The sequence below is a fragment of the Aphelocoma coerulescens genome, chromosome 19, assembly GCF_041296385.1.
Source record: "Aphelocoma coerulescens isolate FSJ_1873_10779 chromosome 19, UR_Acoe_1.0, whole genome shotgun sequence".
Taxonomy (NCBI): Eukaryota; Metazoa; Chordata; class Aves; order Passeriformes; family Corvidae; genus Aphelocoma; species Aphelocoma coerulescens.
The window spans coordinates 8,038,386-8,050,793 of record NC_091032.1 but is presented as its reverse complement, the minus strand read 5'-3'; the positions used below and the strand labels follow the sequence as shown (position 1 = coordinate 8,050,793).

The following is a 12,408-nucleotide window of genomic DNA, read 5'->3' as shown; positions in this document are numbered from 1 at the left end:
TCAGTCAATTAATTAATTAATTAGTTACCGTGCTCCAATTTAATTGGATGAGTACGACTCAAACCCGTCGTTAAACGTGAATTTAAAAGCTCGAGCAAAATCGCAGCGAGGGATTGTTCCTGTTTCAGCTCAGAAGTGCCAACACTGCTGATCCTGCCTGCTCTTCCCTGCAAAACTCAGTTTCATGATGAAAACCTGATTTAAGATACTTTATTTAAGGTTCTCATCAAGAAAATGCTATGCCAGGCAGCATACCTGGCACAGAAAATGCCAGGAATGACTCCCTGTATTCCCAGCTCTCATTCCAATGGAATAAACCCTGACCTGCTACTTCCAGAGGCAGCTTCTCACCAAAAGCTCATTGCAGAACTTATTTCAAGCTGCCCCCTGGCACCTCAGCAGACAGTGCAGCTACAAACCACAGCACAGCTTCAGCTCCCTCCTGCAATGTGGAAATCTCCTTGGGAAGGGGTTTGGCAAGATCCTTTCTTTGTTCCTAATAAAGGAATGCACTCCCTGTTCCCTGCCCCAGTTCCCCCTGCACAGCCCCACTGGAGAGGGCAAGGAGTCACAGAGACCTGAAAACCCTCCCCCAGCCTGCAAATAAAGGACAGCTAAAGCAAATCAATCAGAAAATAAATGAATTAGAAAATACCATCTCTATTAACCTTTCTTTCAAGTATAACAGCAACAGAAACGTGAGGTTTTCTTGACTGATGACGCCTGTTATGAAGCCAAGGGCTCAGCCTGCTCCTTTGCTGCACAGCCCTGCTGTTTGGAAGGAGAAGATGTGATTTGCTGGAAGGGAGAGAGCAGCAGCCAGAGACATCAGCTTAAATCAAACCAAAAAACCACCACGGGACACTCCAGCACCCTCTGATTGGGAGGGCAGTGCAATTGGCATTTTCCTGGAAGAACTCCAAGGCACAGAGGAGCAGCCCAGTCCATTGCTCCAGCTAAGCTGAAACCTTCTTCATGTTGTGTTCAGCAAACCACTTGTCACTGTTGTCTGCAGCCATGGCCTGCACAAAGACAAGTGGGAGTGTGGTCAGAACAGGGGGAAAGCTCTCTGCAGGGATAAATCATTTTTTAGCTGCTTGTAAGAAGAATGGACACTGAAAACCAATGTTCTCTGCCCCAGGAAATAACGTGACCATACCCCAAGGGGAAGGCTGGAAAACTCCACCCAGGGCACTCAGTGAGCTTTAAAAATGGATTTATTTTCCTTACCAAGCCTGGGCAATTTGCTTCTCCAAAAAACACTCAGCATGGAATGAAAATTGGATTCTACAGGTGTCTCTAAATCAGGAAGAAAATGAATGTGCAGCCACTTACATCATCCAACAGCTTGTCACCATTAGGGTCCACCTTGGACAGCTCTCTGAACGCTTCATCTCCCACAAAACAGATTTCATGGCCATCCTAAACAGGAGCAGCTCAGTCATAACCAATGGCAGAGAGCATTTGAACCCAATTTAATCACTGTTTCCAGAGTTACTCACAGGATCAGCCAGAATAACCACTTGCACCGTGGCTTTGCCAGGCGTGTCCAAGCTCACCAGAGGCGTCAGAATTTTCTGATTCTCCTTTTTCATCAGGGCTTCGATGCTTGGCAGCTTAAAACAGAAAACCAACCAAAACCATCCCACTGCCAGAAAGATAAGCAAACTATCTGCTCAGAGATATTCTGTGCACCTTAAAAAGCTGCCTTCCCCAGCTGTGGGGTAAGGAGAGGCGTGAGGGAAGCGTGGCTGTTACCTCGTCCTTGGCGCAGGAGAAGGCGATGCGCCCGAACGCCGTCCCGTGATCCACGGCCCCTCCACCAGCCTTCAGCTCCAGCTTGCACTGCAACAGGGAAAAACCCAGCCTGGCTTCTAGGGACGCTGCAGCTTTTTCTCCAGGATGTGGGTGATTCCAAAAATCCCCCATTCACGCCCTTCCCAGCAAGGCAGAATCACCAGAGCAAACCACAGCTTTGCTTTTTTTAAAAACGCAGTTGAGCGTACACAAGCTTCGATGAAAACACTCTTAATTAAGTGCACAGTTGCTTTAATTAAGAATTTTTTTCCTTTTAAGATGCTGTTCTCATAAAATAAGAAGTTTTCACGGTGAGGTTTCCAAGGACTGACCTGGTTATCAGCGTAGCCCAGCAAAGCCCTTTGTTTCTCCTCATCCTTCTCATATACTTTCATCCCAAGCAAACCAGACCAGTAGCTCACAGACTTCTGCAGGTTTGAGACACCCAGAGTTACCTTCCACACAGGATCTTGAGGATTGCAACAATTTCAAATTAGTTACAAACGTATTATAGGTTTAAATGCAGTTTTGCATTCTTGAAAAGTAACAAAGAAATGATTAAAAAGTGCTCTGTTTTATAAAATGCCATCGAAATAAACACACAGCCCACTCTGATAACCCACTGGTAAATCCTCCTGAACACCAGTAAGGGTGAGGGTAAATATTTCACCTTGCTTGAGCTGTTCCTTGTCTTCCAGGTAGAACTTGTACCCTCCCGGGGCTTCAGCTTCAAAGACACCAGAGGTGACTTCTTTGAGGGGCCACCCCATCTTCCTGGCATTGCTCACAGCCTGGCTGGACACCAGAGTGATGCCCTAGAGAGGACACAACAAAATTCACGGGGTGGCTGCAGAGACATCACCTGTTTTCACACAGGAAACGTGAGATCTCCATCTGCTGCCAGCCACCAAATCACAAAAAAAATGATTAATAATAAATATAAGAGTGTTTTGCTAAGCATTCCGTGTTGGATCCGGCAGCCAGTACCAGCTGTCCCACACACACAGCAGAGGCAGAGCTCAAGGAATGCTTCCTGGACATTAAGTGAGCCCAAATCTGCTCTGGTTTCTGCTCTTCCAACTTGGAAACAACCACAAAAGCAACACTGAAGTGTTTAAGAAACCAAAAAAGCATAAAAAAAGCAGCTGGTACAACCCATGTGACACACAAGCTTCTAATTATTAAAGTAAATAAGCTTATCATGAGAAGGTTTGGCTGCTTGGAGTGGAACTCACCAGGAAGTCATTGCCCAGGCGATATTCTCCAATGCCATAATTGTAAGTCAGCTCTGCAACAAAGTGGTTGTCCTCTGGTCCATAGCCCACCATGGTCTTGCTCCATTTTCCATCATAAGGGCTGGAATATCCATGATGTCCATATTTTAATGTCACGAGTATTAAAAGTAACCACCAAGAACTGCAAGTATTTGCGTTTCAAGGAGGAATTGCATTGTTAGAGTGAAATAATGGCATTTTGACCCTGGGCTGTCATTCATGGCCGTGTGATAAAAGCAATTCTACCTCATTAACAGCTCCTGCTTTAAGAGCACAGGCTGCTCATTAGCTGCAATTATACAATCACTTCCTTATTGCTAAGTAGGAAAGGGCACCAAACTGTCAGATTCCTTCAAGTTCAGAGAGAAACGCATTCCTATTTCTTCTTTCTTTCATTCCTCTGTCTTTACAAAAAGCTTTTGGGGCTACCAGGAGGGATTTTTAACTCAAGAACCTTGACGCCACGCCTATATAAATAATCAGTGGAACCGAACGTAGTGACTGCAAATCTCAGAAATAATTTGCTACAGTTAAGTACCAGTCTATAGGTGTGGCATTTATGTTCAAGGTGAGCATCACACCTACACAGACCGAGGGGGCTGTAGGTTCCAAGGGAAGCAGCCTAATGAAGAACAACACGACCCTTACTGTCCTGTGAGCTACCAGCTGGCACACGGGCGGTCACGGCGGGCAGGGCACTCACCCGTTGCAGCTGGCCTTGCAGCCCTCCTCGAACTCCTCGTGCCTCAGCACCTTGAGAACCACACAACGCTTTGGGTTGGGAGGGGACCTGGAAGATCACCTCGTTCCAGCCCGGGATCCCTTTCCTAGGCCCGGTGAAGCGGGCGAGAAGAGGGTGAGCGCGGGCAGGACGCGGCTCCCATTTCCACCCCTATTTCCACCCCTATTTCCACCCCCATTTCCACCCCCATTTCCACCCCCATTTCCATCCCTTCCTCTGGGCCGCGGTCCGGGGACACGGCGGGCGCAGAACCGCCCGTTCTCCGGCCCAGCCCCGGCCCGGCCCCGGCGCTCACCCTCATGCCCAGCAGCTCCCGGTAGAACCGCGCGGTGCGGGCCCGGTCGCCCACTTTGAACACGAAGTGCAGCGCCCGGCGGGAGGCCATGACTGCGCCCGTGACGTCACGCGGCGCGGTGACGTCACGGGTCGGTGCGCGGTGACGTCACGGGGGCGGGGCGGCCGCGCGATGGCGGCGCTGGGCCGCGCGTGGCGGGCGCTGCTGAGGCCCCGCGGGGCGCGGGGGGACGCGGGCGGGCGGCGCGGGGTGCGGGCGCTGCGGCGGAGCCCCGTGCGGGTGCTGCAGCCGCAGAGCGCCCAGGAGCGCCCGCAGAGCCCCGGGGAGAGCCCGCAGAGTCCCCGGGAGCGCTCGGAGCCGCCGCCGCCGCCGCCCGCCGTGGAGCGCTGCGCGGCCGCGCCGGGGCTGTGGTACGAGAAGGCGGCGCCCGGGGACCGCAGGATGGGGTGAGCGCGGGGAGCGGGGCCCGGCCGTGCTGCCCCTCGTAAAACTCCCTGAATGGGAGGGAAATTCCAGCCTTGGGAGGAAGCGGGGAGACTGACACCGGGGGTGCTTCATAGAACCGGGGAGTCGTTGGGTTGGAAGGGACCTTAAAGCCCATCCCGTTCCACCTCTTGTCGTGGGCAGGGACACCTTCCACTATCTCAGGTTGCTCCAAGCATCACCCTGCTTGGCCTTGGGCACTTCCAGGGATCCAGGGCCTCGCCACCCTCACAGAGAACAATTCCTTCCCAATATCCCATCTAATCCTGCCCTCTGGAAGTTCAAGGGCATTCCCATTTGTCCTGGCACTCCAGGCCCTTGCTGAAGTCCTTCTCCAGCTCTCTTGGAGTCCCTTCAAGTACTGAAAGATGCTGTAAGGTCACCTTTCCAGCCTTTCCTCTTAGGAGAGGTGCTCCATCCCTCGATCATCTTTGTGACCTCCCAGTGAAGCTCTCAGGAGCTGGTGAAGGACAGACTGAAGGTGGTGCCAGCATCACAGCCACATCTCTGAATAATTTCTCCACAGAAAAGTGGTGACTATCGCCAAGTCAAAGAAGTTTCGGGATAATCACGGGAAGATTCTGCTGGAGGGGCACAGGCTGATCAAGGACGCACTGGAGGCAGGAGCTGTGCCACAAACGCTCTTCTTCAGCACTGTGGGGCACCTGAAGCTGCTGCCTGAGGCAGAGATAAAACCAGCCAGCTTAGTTAAGGTGAAATTTGAAGACATTAAGACCTGGTCTGACCTCGTGACTCCTCAGGGGCTTCTAGGTAAGTCGCCTCTGAAACAGTTGCAACACTGCCCAAAGGGAAGCTTTTCTTATTTAGGATAATGACTCTTAATAATCTTTCTTTAAACACAGCACAATGCTCCAGCCCTGCTGGAAAATAAGCTTTCCTTGCAAAGTGACAAACTCTGCTCCAACTTCCTTTAGGTGGTGCTTTTCCTAACACTTCCTCCAGCACATATTTATTGAAATTGGGGCCAACTCTCACAGAGCAGGCCTCTCCTTAGGGTGGGTCAGTCATAAACCTGTCACACTTCATTTCCTCAGGCATCTTTTCCAAGCCTGACCCTGCCAAGATGTCCTACCCTGCAGCTCAGCTCAACAACTCCCTGCCACTGCTCCTCATCTGCGACAACATCCGAGATCCGGGAAACCTGGGGACTATCCTGAGATCTGCAGCAGGAGCAGGCTGTGAGAAAGTGCTGCTCACCAAAGGTAAGAGGAAAGTTTGAGTTACCTGGGGGTAAGGCAGGGAATGAGGTGCTTGAAGACGTTCCCCAGAATTTGTAAGGAGTGGCTGGCGTGGTTCGCTGTGGCTGCTGAATCCACCTTTGGGGGAGTCCCTGCGCTGTCACCGTTTCTCCCTCTTCCTTCCCAGGCTGTGTGGATCCGTGGGAGCCAAAGGTGCTCCGTGCAGGAATGGGGGCTCACTTCCGTGTGCCCATCATTGCCAACCTGGACTGGGAATCTGTTCCCACCAACCTTCCTGATGGCATCCAGGTCTGCGTGGCCGACAACAACGACCCAGATGTCCCGGCCAGGACCACATCCGTGCCGAGAGGAGCTGGGTCTGCTCCTGACAGCCCAAAAGCTCCTGTGAAATCCAGCCCCAAGGCTGCTCCTGAGCACGAGGATGAGGAGGGAGCAGCAGGAATCCCAGAGCTGGCTGCACAGCATTACTACGAGGACTGGGCACAGACTCCAGTGGCTGTGGTGATCGGAGGGGAGACCCACGGCCTGAGTCCGGCCGCGCTTCGGCTGGCAGCCAGCACAGGGGGGAGGAGACTGGTCATTCCCGTGGTGCCAGGCGTGGACAGCTTGAACTCTGCTATTGCTGCTGGCATCGTGCTCTTCGAGGGCAAGAGGCAGCTGCTGTGGAGGCACAAGCAGGAGGATGACAGGCAGAAGCTGCCTGTGTCAGGCTGAATTGCTGTGGTTTGGGTGCTGAAGGAGCACTTCTTCCCTTTGGTTACCTTGAGAGTTAATAAACGAGCGGCTCGGGCTGTTTGGTTTGTAATAAATGAGTATTTAAGGCTGGAGCCGTGCTGAGATGAGTGCGTGGCTCCCAGTGGATGTGGTGGCCACATGGTGATGCTAGAGAGAAGGGAAGGGTGATCACCGCGAGAAGGGAAAGGCTGAGTAGCAGCCCTGGCCTCACCTCAGCCGGTTTCCCCCCCCTGCTCCAGCCCTTTCATCCAGCAGATCCGTGGAGACCTCAGATCCCTCGTTTGTGCTGGCCCAGCCAGGCTGCTGCTGACAGCGTGTGTCCTTCCCAGCCTGGCTGCTTGGAGTAGTTTTGGGTCAGGAAGGTCAGGTTGCTGCCACCTGAATGGGTGCTGCCTGTGCTTACCCAAACCCCATCCTCCAACACTCGCTCCAACCCTGCCAAGGGCGAGGCTGGCTGGGGGTGGCTGTGGTGTGGGGTGTCCGAGCTCCAGCACTCCTGACCACACCACTGCTGGGAGGTGCTGGGCTGCTCCTGGAACTGCTCACCAGTCAGTTCATCACTGCTGAACACGGGAACAACCTCTGAAACGTGCAGAACACAGGCTGGGTTTATACAGCCCGAGCTGGCGGCTGTTCCCAGCTCCTGGCAGGGTGGGAAGCTGCAGCAGGATAAAGGGGGACACCATAATCCTGCCATGGCTGACTAATGAGCTGAAAGGGAAAAGCAGTGGCTTGCACAACACGCTCTATTCAGGCTGGGACATCGGGCTGGGAACGCCGCAGTGGCCACCAAAGGGCTCCCTCCCTCCTGGGGAGCTCCGACCCACCCCAGCAAACCAGGCACAGGCAGGGGCTGAGTGAGCCCAGGGGGGAATCCCAGGAGCCACCGATCCATGGGGTCAGGCTGGGGGCTCCTCTTCCCCCCACATGGGCTCCCTCTCTGACAGCAGGACAGGCAATCGGCACCTCCGGGGACGAGGTCATTGTAACAGTTTTATTACAAAGTTCCAATCACCATGTACAGTTTTTACAATGTCACTTTTCAAGGGCTCGGCTGTGCTGCTTGGGTTAGGGAGGGAGGGTTTTTTTCCTTAGGGTTTGGGTGGGTTGTTTTTTTTGGTTATTTTTTTAAAGAACAGCACCATTTACGTTGAGTTTGGGACACACCTACGAAAAACAGCTCAATCAACTAACACAGGGGAGAAGACAGTTCATACCAGAGAGAGGGACAAGAGGGGACAGGGAGAGCACAAAGGAAGAAACAAGAGGTGAGGGCAGCCCGGTGGTGATCCTCCTCCTGGCTCAGAGTGGGAGGGACAGAGGGAACACCCACCCATGGCAGGGGGATGGACCTTGACACGAACAGCCAGCGCTGCCTAAGGCTGTCGGTGCTTGGAGTGAGGGGTGGGAAACCCACGAGGGAAGGTCTCACCCCCAGGAGGAAGAGCTTGGCTGTGCCGTGGTCTTTCAGAGGTTGTCAGCAGTTAAGACTTGTCTTGGCCTTGTCAGGGCACTTGCGTGGGAGAGAAAGGACTGGCCAGGGGCGATGGGGACAGTTTCCTTATTGCTTCCTGGAAGTCATTTAGTCAGCAGGGGTGGTAAGAAAGGAAAGAAGGGGGAGGAGGAGAAAGAAAAGAGCCCCAAGAACCCCACCCACTGCCTGATGCATACGTTGGGAAGAACACCATGCAAAAAGATTTGCCTGCTAGCTAGTGCCGTGTATAAAATAACAATACAGTAACAGTTCTGGCCTGGTTATTAGAGAATAATATCACCATGAAGCACAAGCGAAGTCTCCAAACGCCAACAACTCCCTGCTGAAAGTGCATCTCAAGGAGTTTGCTTAGGAGAAGGATTCACTGCGTAAAACAAGGCACCACAAGAAGGTTGGATACTGGGTCGGGCGTGAGGACACGCTGGAGAATCCACAAGCGGCGGAAGAGAGACCTAGTTTTAAATAACGTCTGTTGGCACAGAGGCCCCTTAGATGGGCTCGGGTTTTAGCTTGTCTGCTAGAAAGTCGCTGACAAAGGCTTCCACGATTTCGGGCGTGATCTCCTCCACATCCATCACGTACTTGGCCCGGGCTGACATGTCCAGGATGGTGAGCAAGGGTGCAGCCTCGGGCAGGTTGGTGTAATCCCGCAGGGAGTCGGTCATGTCGTCCTGGAAGCCAAAAGGAGAAGGACAGAGGAGTCATCAGCAGAGCCAGGACACCAGGAGCAGTTTGCTGCTGCCACAGTCCAGCCCACAGTGTATCCCAAGGGACTGGGCCTTGCACCAGCACTGCAGGACCACGAGCACAGCAGGCAACACCCACGTTGCTGCCGGCTCTGCTCGTGGTTTGTGTCAGAACCAAACAGGATTGGTTTATCCTAGGCTGGAATGGGACATGCTCTCCTCCAACCCCTGCTTCCATGCTGACCCACTGCCCCGGCCACCCCAGAGCCTCTGGGACATCCATAGCTTGAAGAACTGAATGTGAGGACTGCCAGCCCTTTGGCAGCACAGCCACCTCCCTGCTCACCAAGGGTGGATACCAAAGGGACCCAAGTGCACGCCTGGAACAAAGCAAAGAACAGGAATGGGATGAAGTCTTGTGCTTTGAGCCAACCGTGAGACCCCATCAGCAGGTCCCAGTGTCTGGGCACACACAAGAGCACCAGGCTGCTTGCAGGGGGAGAGGGCTGCCCTCCCCTCAGCCAGGCACAGCTCAGCTCTGGTCAAAGGCAACGATTTATCCCTCCCGAGGCTGTGGGATGCAAAAAGCCGGCACTGGTGCGATTCATCACCAAGCCCACGCTGTGCCGCACCCGGAGCGGGGCGTTCCTGCGCACCCCTTCCGAGGGGCAGGAATGGAATCCATCCACCTGGTTGGCGGCCGGGGCTCTGCAGCGCGTGGCGGCAGCGCTGGGGAGCTCCGGTCGCGCCTCCCCTTCCTTTGCAGGGGTTTCTGGCGCAGCTGGACCACGTGGCTGGAAGGGCGAGCAGGGCTGGGCTCGTCGCCTTGGCCACCCCCCACCCAGGTGTCGGGACGCCTCGTCCTTTATTTACAAAGGCACCAAGGAATATTTTTAATCAATGCAAAATCGGTCCAGACAGTGCTGGGAGAGCAATGGGAGGCGCCTGCTCCGGCCATGGCCGGGCTGCTTTGTGCGTGGGGGCCAGCGGAGCCCCGGGGCCAGCGCTCCCGGCTATTGAGGTGACGGATGAATGGGACGTGCCGGACGCTCCCCATTCTTCGGGCCGGCCGCTGCAGGGCCGTCGGGAGCTGCATGAATAGCAGCAATGTTTCAGCTACAGCCGGCGAGCGGGAGGAAAACGCTTCGCAGGCTCTGGGGGAGGGGGGAAGGTCTCGGACCCTCCCAAAATAGCCCTTTCCAACAACGGACTTATTCAAGGGTGCGGGGCTGAGCTGGGATGCTCAGAGACCCGTTATGGTGGTGGGAGCGGCTGCACAGAGGGGCCAGTGGGGCTGTGGGTGGTGGCAGTGGGGGCCTGTCTGGCTGGGGGGGCCTGGGTGTGGCAGTGGGGACCCTTTTGTCGCAGGGCGGCTCCGGAGGGCTCCGCGCAGGGAACGCTGCGGCTGTGACGTGGGCATGCAGGGACGGAGCAGGCGCAGCGGCTGCCACCTGCCCAGGCCCTGAGCAGTGATGTGGGAGGGGAACTGCAGGCCTGGGGGTGCTGGGAGCATTTTTGACCCATAGACAAAACCTTCATTTGCCAGACTGCTGCAGGGCAAAGTGTCTGTGCAGGGGAAAGGGAGGCCAGAAGTCCTCCAGTTTTCCCATTTCCCATTCTCTCCAGCAGATCTTTGACTCCGAGCACTGCAGCCGGCACATGCCTCAAATACCATCCCAGCCATGAAAAGCATGGCCAGCTCAGGAAAACAGCCGAAATTTCACTGGCTGGGCCAGGCTGAAACTCAAACCCTGCTCCTCTTCCCCTGCCCACACAGCCTCAGGGTTGAGTGGGGCAGCAGCCCCAGTGTGGCAGCTCCGCTCCCTCCCACAGCCCCACTCTGCCTGTCCCTCTCCCATCTTCAGGTTTTTCCCCTTCTGACCAAACCCTTTGCTAGAAGTAACACCCAGCAAGGAGAGCATGGACTGAGCCAGGCCTCAAGTCTGGTTTTGCTCTGTGGTGCCTGACAGCTGCAGTAGCTCCGTGCCTCAGTTTACCCATTGAACAACAACAACAGTGGTACCCATACCCAGCAGGACACAGCCCTGTGCCCTCCTTTCACTTACCTCACCCGCCACGAAGAAGAGCAACGGTGCCTCCTCCTCTTTGGCTTTGTACTTGGCTATGATTTTTTCAGCTATGGGCTGAATCAGTTGTTTCGCTGCCTCCGACTCCCCATCATCCTCTGAATCTGCAGGGCACGGGGTTGGGGAGACAAATGAAAAGAGGCAAGGCAAAAAAAGGAGGTTAGGAGCAAAGGATGCAAACCAGCTCTGTCCCACTGCACACCACCATGCAGGAAGCCAGAGCCTGGATGTGCCGCATGGACTTCAAAGCCACACGGCTCTGGAGAAATTAGGGAGCAGCTGAAATGCACTGCAGGGAAACACGTAACAGAAGAGCAACTCCTGCTCCCCAAATACTCCACTGCTTGCTCCCTGGTGCTGTTGGTGATACAAACAGGCACAAAGAAGCTGCTTTGTGGTTTGAGCACGTTTTGAAGACCAAACAAAGGTGCTGATCTGAGGCTGCTGCCTCCCCTGCCCGCCACCCACCATCCCTCTGCCTCGGGATGGCTGAGCTGCAGCTCTGCTGCTCCAGTCTCAGCGCTGTGAAGGCAGCTTTGATTTGACAGAGGGAGGGTAGAAAGAGATGGCAGCATCAATCAAACACCAGCCACCACTGAAGTTCAAATAGTGAGCTGGAAAGAGGAGAGTCTGCGTCCTTGGGAAGCACTGAGATTAAAAGATTCCAATTCGGGGACAACTTTCAGGCATTAAAGGAAGAAGGCAGAAGAGAAGTCCCTTGTCTCCCCTCGTGGTCCCTGATGTAACCACCATGACAGGTCCAGCCCCCAGCTGGGACAGGCCATGCCCAGAAAACTCTCTGCCCTTGCTCCACACATTCCTGTCCTCCTTTCTGGCTTCTCCAAGCAAAGCAGGAGATTCCAGAGACGCTGCACGCTGGATTTCAGGGTCTGTCCTGCGTGCAGGGCAGTGATAAATACGCTGAGTTGCGGGGTGTCTGCAGGGATTGATTTTCCTACAAACATTGGCTGCTGGCAGCACTCCAGGCAGCCCTGCACACTCTGGCTAACCCAGCCCTAACCCCTCTGGGGAAGGAGGTAGATCAGTCAGGATTTATTCAGCACCAGCACTTGCTAAGCCTGCCTTCTCCTGGGGGTGTTGCTGCCTGTGCAGTGCAGGCACTGGTCTGCTGGGGGGGTCTCCCAGCAGGACAAAGCTGGCCAGAAGCCCCCATTCCCAGTGCCTGCCTTGCTGCAGCACCAGCTGCATCTCTGCCCCAGCACATCACTGGTGGATTTCATCAAGACCATCCACCCCCAAAAGCAGCAAGCAGGAGCCCCAGCTGTTCTCCTGATGAGCTGTTTGCAGCAAGGTGATAGAAAAACTTTGCTCAGAGCAAGATAAAAATAACTCTTTCCAGAGGCCTGCAGCGCCAGCCCCAATCCATCAGGCTTGGCGTGGCCAGCCAGTCCTTCCCGCGTGAGGAGAGGATTTTTGGCTCTGTGCTCACATCCCCCGCTGGGCTCCGCTGAATAAATAACCAGGGTCAAAAGGAAATCTGAAAGGGAAGAAGGAAAGGAGCGAGGGCCGTGTTATCAGCGCTGCAGAGGAGGGTGTGCTGCTCACAGAGGGCACACGAGGAAGCGGGACATGA

At 54.6% G+C, this 12,408-nt stretch overlaps 3 protein-coding genes across 3 annotated transcripts in view; 1 reads left to right on the top strand and 2 right to left on the bottom strand.

The window, feature by feature from the left end:
* Positions 1-640: 640 nt before the first annotated feature.
* Positions 641-4,226, bottom strand: GLOD4 (glyoxalase domain containing 4). The gene is made up of 9 exons (XM_069033152.1): positions 4,109-4,226; positions 3,775-3,824; positions 3,033-3,153; positions 2,468-2,612; positions 2,130-2,266; positions 1,759-1,845; positions 1,503-1,616; positions 1,336-1,422; positions 641-1,022 (listed from the first exon to the last, which is right to left on the bottom strand). The coding sequence occupies exons 1-9, from the start codon at positions 4,196-4,198 to the stop codon at positions 957-959; spliced, it is 897 nt and encodes a 298-aa protein (XP_068889253.1). The 5' UTR covers positions 4,199-4,226; the 3' UTR covers positions 641-956.
* Positions 4,227-4,279: 53 nt separating this feature from the next.
* MRM3 (mitochondrial rRNA methyltransferase 3) lies at positions 4,280-6,620 on the top strand. The gene is made up of 4 exons (XM_069033231.1): positions 4,280-4,554; positions 5,118-5,362; positions 5,647-5,814; positions 5,978-6,620. Exons 1-4 carry the CDS (start codon positions 4,280-4,282, stop codon positions 6,523-6,525), a joined length of 1,236 nt encoding a protein of 411 aa, XP_068889332.1. The 3' UTR covers positions 6,526-6,620.
* A 906-nt stretch (positions 6,621-7,526) lies between these two features.
* NXN (nucleoredoxin) overlaps positions 7,527-12,408 on the bottom strand; it is a 47,868-nt gene continuing 42,986 nt past the window's right edge. Inside the window, exons 7-8 of the mRNA XM_069033459.1 lie at positions 10,794-10,918; positions 7,527-8,712 (exon numbers count right to left, since the gene is read on the bottom strand). Coding sequence (XP_068889560.1) covers positions 8,530-8,712; positions 10,794-10,918 — 308 coding nt within the window. The 3' untranslated portion in view covers positions 7,527-8,529. The remainder of the gene's footprint in view (positions 8,713-10,793; positions 10,919-12,408) is intronic.